Source organism: Epinephelus lanceolatus, chromosome 10 (assembly GCF_041903045.1).
Source record: "Epinephelus lanceolatus isolate andai-2023 chromosome 10, ASM4190304v1, whole genome shotgun sequence".
In the NCBI taxonomy this organism is placed as follows: Eukaryota; Metazoa; Chordata; class Actinopteri; order Perciformes; family Serranidae; genus Epinephelus; species Epinephelus lanceolatus.
This window is the reverse complement of record NC_135743.1, coordinates 34,756,665-34,770,254: the sequence shown is the minus strand read 5'-3', so window position 1 is coordinate 34,770,254 and position 13,590 is coordinate 34,756,665. Positions and strand designations below refer to the sequence as shown.

At 40.0% G+C, this 13,590-nt stretch overlaps 1 protein-coding gene across 4 annotated transcripts in view; it reads left to right on the top strand.

The window, feature by feature from the left end:
* The window catches only part of LOC117266197 (proprotein convertase subtilisin/kexin type 4-like), a 227,562-nt gene that overhangs the window by 136,508 nt on the left and 77,464 nt on the right, over positions 1 to 13,590 (top strand). For all 4 annotated transcript variants that reach the window (XR_013492226.1, XM_078171966.1, XM_078171965.1 and 1 more), the window contains 2 exons: positions 1,656 to 1,871; positions 2,531 to 2,634. Coding sequence is in view for 3 of the 4 variants with exons in the window: in XM_078171966.1 (XP_078028092.1) it covers positions 1,656 to 1,871; positions 2,531 to 2,634 (320 nt within the window). In the remaining variant the exon portion in view is untranslated. The remainder of the gene's footprint in view (positions 1 to 1,655; positions 1,872 to 2,530; positions 2,635 to 13,590) is intronic.

Sequence of the window (13,590 nt, the reverse complement as noted above, 5' to 3'; positions counted from 1 at the left end):
AAACTTGGCTATACAGAATTCATTTTTCCAACAGTCTATAGGTGTTTATTCCAATTGCATGAGCTTGCTTGGGTGTTTTGAGATACAAACCTATTGTGTTATTCATTCAGAGTAGTGGATGGATTACTGAGCATACACACTGGGCACTGGCCTAGGGACCAAGGGTTCAAAGGGCCCAATGCCTCCCTGAAGTCCCTGAGATTGAAATCACAAGTTATTACAATTTCTCAGTTGAACATCATAAGTCCTCTTTCACATGTATGAGCCCAGAGGCCCACTTTATTATCCATCCTAGTTTACTTTCAGTTTTGATTTGTATAATCTGTCCTTGTGAATTTATAGAAATATGAGAGAGTAATGCTTCCCCATTTTTTCACCCATATGGTGCTGACATTAACAGATTTCAACACATCAAAACAACTAAAAACAGAACTTAAAGGGGACCTATTGTGCTTTTTTTCAAGTTCATACTTGTATTTTGAGTTTCTACAAATACGTGTTTTGATATTTTAATGTTCAAAAATTTTTCCTCGTACTGTCCGTGCTGGAACACCTGTATGCACCCTTTGTCTTTCCCCTCCCAAAAGAGCTCAGTCTACTCTGATTGGTCGGCATTTCTGGGTCTTTCACATTTCTGCATCTCTGCACCATCCTTGCAGCCAGGGAATGAGTGCAATAGAGACCAGTGGCACTTTTTTTCTGTGAAAAATCACCATCAAAATCTTCTAAATACAAGTGGACATGTTCCAGCAGGAATATGATTTGAAACTGGGGAGAAATTAACATCAAGAACCAAGATTACATTTTTCCCTCAGGTTAGCACGTAATACATGTAGCAGTGTACTTGCAGCCAGGGAATGACTGTGTATAGCACACTGTCTCCAGTTGAAAATCACAAATGAAAGACTTTACAATATAACTGGACATGTTCAGCAGGAATATGATCTGGAATGAGGGAGGAATTAACAGTTTCAGCAACCAGGACTACATGTTTCCCTGATGTTAGCATGTAGCTACATGTAGCAGTGTAGGCTATGTAATGTCAACACTTGCAGTTGTGTGTCTGGAGCAGATGAAGAAATCTGTTACGAGCAGACATCAGCTTAGAGCCAAAGTAGAATAAACCATTGGAAACAGAGAATTCGGAACGACCTGAAACCTGATGTTTTTGCTCACAGGGATCACTAATGCATACTTTCAACTCATTATTTGAACATTTTGCCATGTTTAATATGAACATCCAACATTGTGACATTTTATGACAGAAAATAAAGAAACGCATAATTCCCTTTAAGGTAAAAATTACCAATTTCTCTAATATCCACCTGGTACAACCATTACTATCCACAAGAGTTTTCATCTTTACATAGAAAGAGTAAAGTTACCATCATAAACTGTCTCTAACAAAAAATAACCACCTGCCCCATCCTAGCGACCTTTTAAAAAAATGTCTATTAATCTTAAATATGGATTTTCACAAAGAAATCTTATGTTTTTTTTCCCTGTGATTGAGCCCTGTGTAACTATAAACTGTGATATCTCTTTTCATATGTGCTATTTGAAATGCTCTGCTGACCGCTAGATGGAAACATTCTTTATGAAATCCACTTTTCACTTGCTCTTTCACTTTGACGTCTCTCTGTTTGTGTTGTCAGGGCCGAGGTGGGAAGGGCAGCATCTTTGTGTGGGCGTCAGGTAATGGTGGAATGCAGCGTGACCATTGCGGTGCAGATGGTTATGTTAACTCCATCTACAACATTGCCATCGGTGCTGTCTCTCAATTGGGAAAGCCCGCCTACTTCGGCGAGCCCTGCCCCGGTGTGATGGCCGTCACTCTGACAGGGGCCAGCGTGGGAAGCTCACTACCTCTGGTTAGTGTGCATGTACCGCCTCACACATCTAACAACAGTGTTTATCATTAATGAGTGTGTATATGTGTGTGTGTGTGTGTGTGTGTGTGTGTGTGTGTGTGCCAGCAGCCCTGCTCTTTGGCTCATGTAAGCTGTGAGAAGCCTGTTAAAGAGCAGCGACTGGTGTGATATTTATAGAGGCCTGCCAAATGACCTAGGTGACTGCTGGGCACACACACACACAGACACATAGAAGCAAACGAGTGTTAATTGGAGGTAAAGCATGGCTGTAGTGGCTGAGAAAGGGAGAGGAAGGAGCCGAGGTGTTGATGGGGGAGGTACAGTAACAGTGAAAAGACAGGAAGAACTCCAGGGCTACAGAAACAGAAAGGCCAATTTTATCAGTGTGATATCACCTTTGTCTGCTGAGATGCCTGCCCTTTTCCACCCCGCATTAGGAGGTGGTCAGACTAGACCCAAGTTTTTTTTTTAATTATCTTCACTGTAAAACTGTGTTGACATGTTCCTCTGCAAAGCTGTACTCTATCCCAAAACCCTCCCATAGGAAGCCGTTTCAGATGAGCAGTTAGAGAAAACACGTGCCCATCTTTCACTCTATTTACTGACACGGCGTCTATATAGTTGTATCTTGTGACATGTTTGGATTGTTGTCTCTTTAGGTCTCTGTGACCAACATTGGTGGTGGCTGTGTCACACACTTTCCAGGAACATCCAGTGCTGCTCCGACCGCTGCTGGGATTCTGGCTCTTATGTTAGAAGTAAAGTGAGTGTCTCTCTGCCCAGTCATACTGCACAATTGTTATACTACAACAATAACGGTGATACCTTATTGATTTTTGTTGGGACTCAGGGGCAAGTTCACAGAGAATGGATCACACTATGAATCGCACATCACTTGCAACTGCTATCTTTCCTTTTTCAAGGTCCGATTCACAAAGGATATTGTTGTGCTGATAAGCAAACACAAACACACCCATAAAGTTTTGCAGCAATTTGCCCTTATTTGCGTCTGATTGCAATTATCCAGGTGGCAAAGTATAAATATTGCCTTTGAGCCAAAAGCAAAGCACGCAGAACACCAGCAGAGAGAATAAGAAAACTAGAATTTTCAGACTGCGGGCTAAAGGGTCCTGACCAACGGGGTGCAGAGGCATCCTCAAAACTTCAGGCAAGGTATTTAAATGTGACGGAGAGAAGGCACATTTGGGGCAGTGCTGGGTGTGGCATCTCTTATGAATGCACTTCAGTTACCACCAACTAGGCTTGGGCATTATCTATTTTTCATACCTTAATACCTTCCTGACATTTCACCAGGGTATATGGTATATGACAGTATTTGTATGGAGGAAAAAAAATGTAATACCCCCACAGCCCCAGCAGCAGGTTCTGCACATTTCACAAACTCTCTTAGCTTTTTTAGTCTAGTAAACTCACAAAATATAAAAAAAAGGAAATATTGTTTCAACTATTTTCCTTATTAAACTGAAACTGAAATCTACACATTTGTAATTCAAGTTTCTCTCTTTCAACAGACTAAGACGAGCTTAATTATCTTGTTAACCCGTCATGAAAAAACTCGACAGAAAGAAAAATAAAACTCATTGAAACTGTCCTAGGTAGTTGTCACTGTTTCAATAATCATCAAGTCTTGTTTGGTTAAAATAAACCCATAGTTCACTGAGAAAGATCTGAAAATGCTGTTTTTCCCTGCTGTCTCTCTTGGCCATCGCTGGCCAACTTTTCACAGTCCTGTAGCATTATCCCTACCACCCGTAATCAACATCTTTCTCAGCTCAACTGCCTGTTCCACCAGTAGAGAGTGACCTCTGGTGGCGCGTGCTGTGCACTACATCGCCTCATTCGTCATCTCTGTGTTAGTTAAATAGAAAGAGGACCGTCTGTATTTTTAAATCTCTGGTATACTGTGATGCCAATTAAGCTTACCACTAACTCTCTGAAGATGTTAATAATTTTACTGAAACTGTGTGTGGCTAGCGCTGATCTTTGGGAATTGGACCGTTTTCACATCAGGTCTCATTTGCAGAGAAAAGGGGAAATTTTAGGCTGAATATTTGCACATTATCAAATTCAAGTATGTGAAAATAGCTAAGGAGCACGGAGACACTGTTTTTGACGTGGTGCATTTCACCCTTTCTGAGTGTTTTTAGAATTACACAGTTTTTTATTTTTGCTGATTCTGTGGCCACAAAAGCCACACAATCCTTTTGTGAATTCGTCCCTCAGTGTGTTGCCCAAGGACACTTCAGCAGTGTGTAAGCTTACTGTCTGAGGGGCTTCAGTCCATAGTACTGATGCATTTACTTTGATTTTTTGTCATGGTTGTGATTGATGATTGATTGGCTCTATTCTCTGCCAGTGGAGCTGTCAGTGTCATTTGTTCTCATATTTAAGACCACATTCCCCATTTCCCCCCCCTGTGCTTTCTTCTACAGAAATTATTTTCATCCATGTCCCTCCTTAACACCTCGTCTTTGTCTTTTCTGAAGAAGACGGCTTTGTTAGTCTGTTCAAGTCATTCGCCCATCAGCCCCTCTCTGCCTTCTGATACACTGATTACTGAACTTGTCATTTAATCTATTTTTAATTAATTATTTGTGCGATTATCAATTAATTGTTTGTGTAATGTATCCTGGAGACCTATGAGATGTCTTCAATTGTTGTGTCCAGCTGACAGTCCTAAAAAGACAATGTGAGACAGAGACAGTGTTTCCTAATACTGCTTTACACGTGAGTTAAACAATTACTCAAATAGCAAATTATTAAAGATTAATTTTCTGTCATTTCAGCACTGAAAGAAACTGTTGAAAGAATTTTATATTAGAATTCTGCACCTTGTCCATTTGAGCTGCACCTTATCTCTCCTCCCCATTTCTCCTTCTCTCTATTTGTTTTCTTACTCCCTCCTTTGATGTAGATCATCTTTAGCTCCGGCCCCTTCTTTCTGTGTCTGTCTAAATCTGCAAATATATCTCTTTTCTCTTTTTTTCCTTCTCTCCCTCCTTTGTCTCGTCTGCCACTTCCTACCATTTCCCAAGCCCCCCCTTTTTTTCTTCATCCCTCTTAACTCGCCAGCTGTCGGTGTGGCCTCGGGCCTGGTGTTTTGTGGCGGTATCAGCGGCGTCTACGCCTCCTTCATGTTATGGATGGTACTAGAGGCCGGCTTTACTGCTCCAGCTGTCATGCCACAGCGCCTCAGTCTCAGTCGCTTGGCTGTAAAATGGAGCGCGGGTCCCCTGGGCGAGGCGACTCCCAGGACATTACTGTTAAAGGCTTTGTCGTGACCCGCTGCTACTGACTAAACTATATATCACCTCTCTGGCTCAGATCGGCAGCATTCTGCTCACGTCTTTATGGAGCTGGCTTCTCTCTCTCCGTCTGTATATCTTTCTGGGTCTGTCTCTCTCTCTCTTTCTCCTTTTCTCACACTTGCTCATTCTGTGTCTCACTCTTTCTCCCCACATTTCACACAAACACACTCACTCATATATTCTGCCATACTCTCTCACTCACCCATGCAAACCTGGAGTTTTTCTTTTTCTCTGATCCCCATTCATCAGAAACAAACTGCCTCATATATCCCTAAGCCCCTAAACACACACATGTATATACACAAATATATATATGTATACAGACATGACAGTACATTTAATACATATCTTTGGGATTACAGATTTTAATCCCTCTGTCAATCACTTCATTATCTCCACCTCCATTTCCTCTTCATGCAACTGTACTCTTAAGCTTTTCTTGTGTCTTATGAGAAATGCTCAACTTTTCTTGCAATCTTTTCCTTTATCTTTGTTAATTTATCAAAAATGCAAGCAAATTGGAAAATTGCACTTACTAGATGTTATGACATTGCACAGTTTGGGAACAGTTGATATTGCAGCATATAGGTTTGATACAAAATGAGCGTACAGTGTGATGTTGTCAGTGTTGTAGGGCTGGGGATATTGTTACCTCCGCCAAGGAGGTTATGTTTTCACTGGCGTTTGTGTGTTTGTTTGTCTGAAAAATAACTCAAAAAGTTCTGAACGGATTTTGATGAAAGTTTGATGAAAGGTTGATAATGGCACAAGGAACAGATGATAATGATTTTGGTGGTGATCGGTTGAAGCGAAGTGGATAAAATAATAAAATAGCGGGAAATCCGAGCTACTTGGCAGAGGTCTGCACTCTCCGAGTGCTCTAGTTTATTAATAGTATCTCAATATTTTTGGGCAGTGCCGCAATATTCAATATGTATCTTGATATTTTTGAAATTCTGCCTCAGAATGTCCTAATATTGTTGGAGTGATGCTCTGAGGTGGTGAACTGTCATTTTGAAGTCACATTGGTCTTTCGAAATTATGTTTGACTAGTTATTTACACAACTGAAATTCAGTGTTTCTCTGAGATTGAGTTTGCAGGCAGTAGTTGCTTGTTTTAATTATCATGTAGTTTATTTATTGATTGACTGATTTATTCATTATTGACAGACTGACTGTCTGACTTGTTGAATGAATGTGAGATTGACTATTATGCTCACAAGATAGGTCGCTTTTATTCTGAAGTCAGTTCTTACACATTTTAGCATATAGCCTACATGTACTTCGAAACAGCTTCTCCACCGAGCTGATAGCAATTTTGATTTAAGCCATGTTTGTTGTTGCTGTGCATAACAGTATGACATCATTATGTTAACGAGTTGGAATATTGCAGCCATCACAATATGATTTTTTTTTTTTTTTTTTATCATATCATCAACAATAGAGTGCTGCAATTGATTTTTTTTTTTTTTTAAGCCAACGTGGAAGTTAACATTGCCCTGGTTCCCTCGACAGAAAGCCAATGGGATTTTTTCATTGTATTTTGGATTATTGTGGAAAATAAGCTCTATGGCAAACACGAGTTTATGATACTTAACACATTTTGTTCAGCAAGATGATCTTCTAAAATAATAACCACTTTTTCAATCGTACATGCAATCGCCAGAATCAAAAAGCTAACATTAGGCTATAAACAAACTACACCACTGTCGCTTCAACGTTGCCACCACAAAGAGGCTGTAAAGCCGTGTTCAGCATGATGACGTTCTGTCGTCTCATTTAGCCACTAGCTACCTGTCTTTTGTAGGGCACGTGAAGGCTTCAGAATTTAGGAGTGGGAAATTTACTGATGTATTTTATATTGTAGAGCAAAATGTGAACGCCTCTTAAGTTTGTGTTAATCACAGACCATATGTCATTTCTGAGTTGTAGGACTCATTTCTGCGCCACTCTATGCTATGGCACACGCTATGTTATCCGGGTACCCTCCAGTGTTTTGCTGCCCTGACAGTGTCAGGGTGTCACTGTCTATCTGTCTCTCTGACACTATGTTGGCCTGTCTGTCTGTGTTTCCATCTGCCTCCGTCCATCCGTCTTGACACCTGTCCAACAAACCATCAGAGTAAATCAATTCTTCGCTCGTCCCATTTGTCAGTCTTTCTGTCTCTGACTGTTTGTTTGTTCACTTTATCACCGTGTCAGCCTCTCTGTCACTTTATTCTTCTTTCATCTATTCATTCATCCAGTCTGTCCATTTGGAGCTCAACATTTGGTTTCACTGTGATTCCACCACATGTTCTGGGATGTTGACACCTGCAGATGTCCATTTTCTCTCAACCCTGTCCTGCTTTTACTGAGTTCATTTGGGCTGTCTGAAAAGATGGATTGTCTCCTCCTTAGCCCCAGTTTGCCCTGTGCTGTCAGGTGAACCATTTTGGGTGAGACTTTTATTCAATCACACAGCACCCATGTATTAATAATCCTTTAATCTCTTTTAAACTTTTAGCCAATTTAGCCATTTCGTGACATGAGACATCATCCACTCTTAGTCTGGTACTCCAAGGTAGCTCCCATTGCCTTTGTCAATACAGGTTGTTAATGGATTTTATTCGATAGATTCCAAATTCTTAAAATAAATAAAATATGACTGATTAATCATATAAATCAGTGGTTTACATTTAGACCTCATACATACAAGTACAAACTGCCTAATTAAGGTAATTCTCATTCTCAAAGTATCTACAGAATATGACAATTTTACCTTGGAGTTATCAACAGCATAAAAGTCATATAGTTTATCTAAATTAACTAAAATTTTCTGTCAACATTGATTTACTTCCCCTCTCCCACTTTCTCCGCTACCGCCTGTGTGCACTGAATGAATAAGAGGAATAATGTATATAACATTCTCTGTGGGGAGTTAAGGAGTAATCAGCCAGTGATCTCAGTGGGGAGAGTACACGGAAAAGTGAATCCACTCTCTCTAATTGGTCTCAACTCAAATGCTCTGCCAGACACACACACACACTCGTCCTCAGTGAGGGCGTCTCCTGCACTAATGTTTTTCATTTGAAATGCACTGAAAGTCACTGGCATGCATGACCTCTGACAAAAACATACAGAGCCTGGCTACATGCCTTATATGTGATGATACTGATACATCACTGTGAAACTCATTTTTAACCGTGCCTTTTTACATCAGCTGATAAAGCCCCTGTGTAATGTAGGATTCAACAGGTTTCTTTTGTTCTGTAGGTTTCTTCTGTATGACAGTTCTCTGCTCAATCTTAGTTTGCTATATTGAACCAATCCTCCAACAAAGAAACTCTCATTTTTACAACTTTAGCCCAGCTGCAACCGGGCTCCCAAGAATTACTTAGTAGCTATTAAATAATTCAACACTTCAATATAAGCTATTCATTTAAGTCCTTAAAGTCAAGCTGTATGCCAGAGCAGCATATTTTTAAGTAACTGGAAAATATGATCAACTATAGACATCATCAAAACTACAAAACATGTATGAATATTGTGCCAATATTGGGGTGGGGTGCATAGGCAATAAACACACTCAACAATATACAGGATACAATATTTGTGCACAAGTTATATGCTGACACACATGCACAGGGATTTATATTTGAACACATACATACTCATTCATTTGTCTGCTATAAGCACATGGTGCTGGACTAGTCATAGAGACACACACACACACACACAGAAATATACACACACATAAATACAGGCATTAAGATCCAAACTGTCCATCACAGAAACACACACACATGGGTGCTTGTGTACACATGTACTCATTAACCACAGGAATCAGGGCTACGCCGGTGGAGTGTATTTAAAGGAGATTGCAGGCATGCAGTTATTGGACTTGGCCTAATTGATAAACCCATTAGTAACACTTGTTCAGATAACATGGGAGGAATCTCAGTCTGCTCACAGTCACTCCAAATGGGTTCACTTAGGCTTAGAGTGCAGCACATTAAGAGAAGATTACAGAGCGATGCGGAGCGTCTTACCAGTCCATGCCTCGCTACTGCGAGATTAATAGAGACGAACTATGAACAGAGACGGAGAGAACACTGGACTCTGACACTCCACAGGGTGGGGACAGTCTGTGTGTGTGTGTGTGTGTGTGTGTGTGTGTGTGTGTGTGTGTGAGTCTGCATGAGTGTTTGTATGTTTTTTTTGTAACTGTGCGCATCTATATGTGTTTTTGTGCAGTTATGATGCAGTGGGTCATACACCACCTTATGAATATGTGTACATGCATGTGTGTGGGCACGTTTTTGCTTCCACTGTGTGTGTTTGTCTCTACATGTAGGCCTTTCTGTGCTTCTCTGTAAATGTACAACCATGTGTGTGTTGGTTTTTCTGCCTTTCAACTAAAGCTGCAGTGTGCCTCTGCAGAAGATTTTAACGCGAAGTGTCCAAGCAGAAGATGTGCCTCCTGGGATGAAACAGTGGGGTTTAAACTGCTGCTTGTCTTGTACCAACACATTATACCCTGCTGACTAACAAGCTTGACTGTTAGTGATATCTCCTTCAGTTTCTGTTAAATAAAAAGAGATGAACAAGAAAATTGGACATGCTGAGCTTCAGTGAAGCAAGCATTAGGCAAAATGTAAATGCATCAATCTCTTCAGGCAGCAAATATGTCCATGATACACGATGGAGTGAAGACTATTACTGATGTTTGAGTTGAAGCTGATGATGGCTCATATTTGGTGCTACACCACATGTTTAAATCAGATCTTTTCAAGCCACAAAATTACAAATATTCAGAGATGAAGTGATCCAGCTTTTCTTCTCTGATATTTCCGACCTAAACTCAAGATACTGATCCAGTACCAGCTCTTTTCTTCAAAATGTGAAATCTATAAACCTCTCTGTGTCTAACTAATTAAGATCTGTGTGAGCTAACATGAGACAGTAACTTCGGGTCAGTACGTAACTTTAAGTAAGGATGCACGTAAGAATAAACATGTTTTAGGCTTGTACACATTTCATTTGCATTTTTTAAAGATTTATAAAATTGTGTCATTACAGTGCATCAACCTCATAACAAAGACACATCACATCCAACTTGTCTAACATGTGTAAGAAAATATCGATACACTTGAGTATTGGACATCATGTTTTTTGATACTGTATTGATTCTCAGAACACTATGGATTTTAAACTAATAGTTTACATGCAAAGATTAATGGCTTTGGTTCATTTTGTGTTTTGTTTAAACTCCTGACAGCTACATAGCAAAGGTTGTAATCTATTTTCAGCCACATGACTCTTCCACTCCAACATAACAACATATCCCCAACCTAAACACAAAGAATGCAAGCCTGTAGAAGAGTCATAAAGGGCGAACTGCTAGCATTGACAGATTCCCTAAACTTAGATTTAAAAAATCGCAGTATATGACCTTGCTTACAGTATCACAATATATTGAATTGTAACCACTGTATCATGATATGTATAGTATTGCCAGATTCTTACCAATACACAGCCCTTTGCCACACACTGTTCCTGCTGTATGACTCTGGGTGTTGGGGGCAGATAGAGACTTAAAGGCGCTGTATGTAAGAATGTGGCCAAAACGGTTACTGCACTCAAATTCAAAATACTGCCGCAAGTCGTGTCCCACAAATTCAAAACATAAACATGATTTGCGGACTGTAAAAATGTTTTTTAAATGCGAATATTCTGGCTGTACTGTTGTTGTCGGTGAGATCAGTATGTTATATTAACATTATTCCTTAGTCTCTGTGACATATTAGCATGATTTTACGACTATTTGCTTTAGATTTCTTACATATAGCTCCTTTAACAAACAGCACTGAGTTTCAGCTCTACAAAAAGTCTTCTCTCATCTTAATTACATGTTGCTATACCTCTTCACCAAACAACTTTGCCTGTGCATGACTCAGTGTTTGTTTTTCCAGACAAAAATCAAACTTCTAAACCATGTAGCTCCCACAGTAGTGTTTTTAAAAGATGTCTTAAAAAGTTTGTTACTTAGAAGATGTAATATTAGTCCTATTTCATGGATGGTCTATCAAGCTTTTTCAAACGAAGTTTCAAAATAAATTCTGCACAAAAAGTGCAGGAAATATATATTAACTTATCAATTGAATCGATCAATCAATCAATCAATCAATTTTATTTATAAAGCCCAATATCACAAATCACAATTTGCCTCACAGAGCTTTACAGCATACGACATCCCTCTGAAAGCAGTTGAACAGTGGAACAGAAAATTGTATTTGATGTTGATTGGGGACATGTCACCAATACCCTATGCACTTAATGAGGTCGGTGTAGGCACTGATCCCAATCCGATGACACTATCCTTCCAAGAAAAATGACAGTATCAGTAATTTAAATGACACAGCCCTTTAGGCTGAAGACTTATGACGTGAGCAAAGGAGGAAGTCTGGTGACCTTATAGAGCAACAATCCATGTAGGGACTGTTGCTCTATAAGGTCTTTTTTTAGCCCTGTCTCACTCCAAAGTTGTCGAAATACGGCTCTTAGGCAGTGACTTGCGGCGTCAGAAACTGACGAAAAAAACACGTCCTTTAACAATCGGCATGATATGCAGCTGTTTGCCGTTATAGTTTAACGCCACCCAGCAGCATCAGGGGGAAACGTGTCAGGACAAGGACAAAAGTTAAGGCGGCAAAAGTCCAAGTGGGGCAGATGGGTCCAACGAACACGGAGGGTCACCTGAGAGAGCAGTGTTCGTGCCCTTTAAGATCATAAAGCCAAACCCTATTCTTTTTTCCTTAACCTAACCACGTGCTTTTGTTGCCTAAACCCAAATGTCAATTTGCATTGTTGTACCGACGTACTGCATTTATTTTGAAAAAGACTGTATGTAAATGTTACATTTCCTGTGAAAACGAAAGTGTATCTTGAAAGGAAGAGAACCTGACACAGTGTCACAGAATGTCAATAACCAATGCACCAAGGGTACCTTTCACATTGTATGTGTATGTTTTTTTGTTACCATGACCACAATTGCTCTTTAACACTTAACCACACAATTGTTATTGTAACCATGACGTTGAAGGTACCCTAGCCTTAATTAAGTTGTAATTTGAACCCAAACCATCCCTGACAACATTACACCAAACCTCAACCATAATGTTGTCAAATCAAAGGGCACATTTATTGTTCAGCAATGATTTTTAACACTTTTTTGGCTCTGAAAATGCTTTTATGTGTTGTTCTAAAGGGCAGTTGCAAACCAACTCATTCTCACTCTGACCTCGTCATGTATCGACATTTGGTCATGGACTTTCCATGTAGACATATAATGTGCAAGGTACCCTGGTTGCTTTGGTTATTGATATTCTGGGATGCCATGTCAACTTCAGCCTAGACTCACAAGTCAATCTTTAGACGCTTTGCTTAACTAAAGACTGATGTCTTTCTCCCTGATTTTGTGTTTAGATGGGCGGATACAATTTCAGAGTTTAAAAAAACTCCCTACGTTGCAGAACCAATAGTAAATCCGCAGAGCGGTCCTTCGGTGGCTTGCTGAACTCTTGTGCTCGTAAACATAGTCCGACTAGAAACACGTGTAGCGGTACAAAATGGCTTTTGTCCTGCGTTAAAAGTTTTAAACAAAGTCGTTGTAAGTCCTTCATTTCCACAATCTTGTGGACTGAGCACACATTTCACAAAACGGAGTTAAATCTCTCGGCATCCATTTTCAAGCTCCTTGCGGACGAGAAAAGGGGGGGCGCACATTTCCGGGAGGGCGTGTCCTTTTCAAAAATGCAAGAGGTGTTGCTTTGTTGCCGGCCGTTTGCCGGTATGTTAAACACACTTTAGAAAGGAGTGTCCCCAGACTATCAGAAGGCGGAGATCTCTGATTGTCTGATGGCGAGACTAACTTCAGCCTGTCACTTGCATTGTCTGTTTTCCGTTTTCACAGGAAATATACCATTTACCATTTACAGTCTCTTTCAAAATAAACGCACTACATTGATACAATGCTGTGAATTGACTTTTTTCCACTTCAGCAACAAACAAACAAACACGTTTGGGTTTACACATCAAAAGCACGTGGTTGGGCATGTAGTTGGGTTTTGGAGAAAAGAACAGGGTTTGGCTTTACAATGTTACGGGAAGTGAACACTGGCCTCCTGGGTGAAAGTCGGTAGTTGTTGGATTCCTTCTACAAACTGATAATACTTACAATGCTACAGTAATACTCTGATTCTTACAGTAAGGATTGTAAGACAGAGAAATTGTGATATTCAGTCCTGTTGTCCCATTCTAATCACTTTGAAATAGTACTGATTAAGAATTAAATAAACAATCAAATCAGCAGAACCTTACACGAAACTAGAAGTAAATGACACTGACTG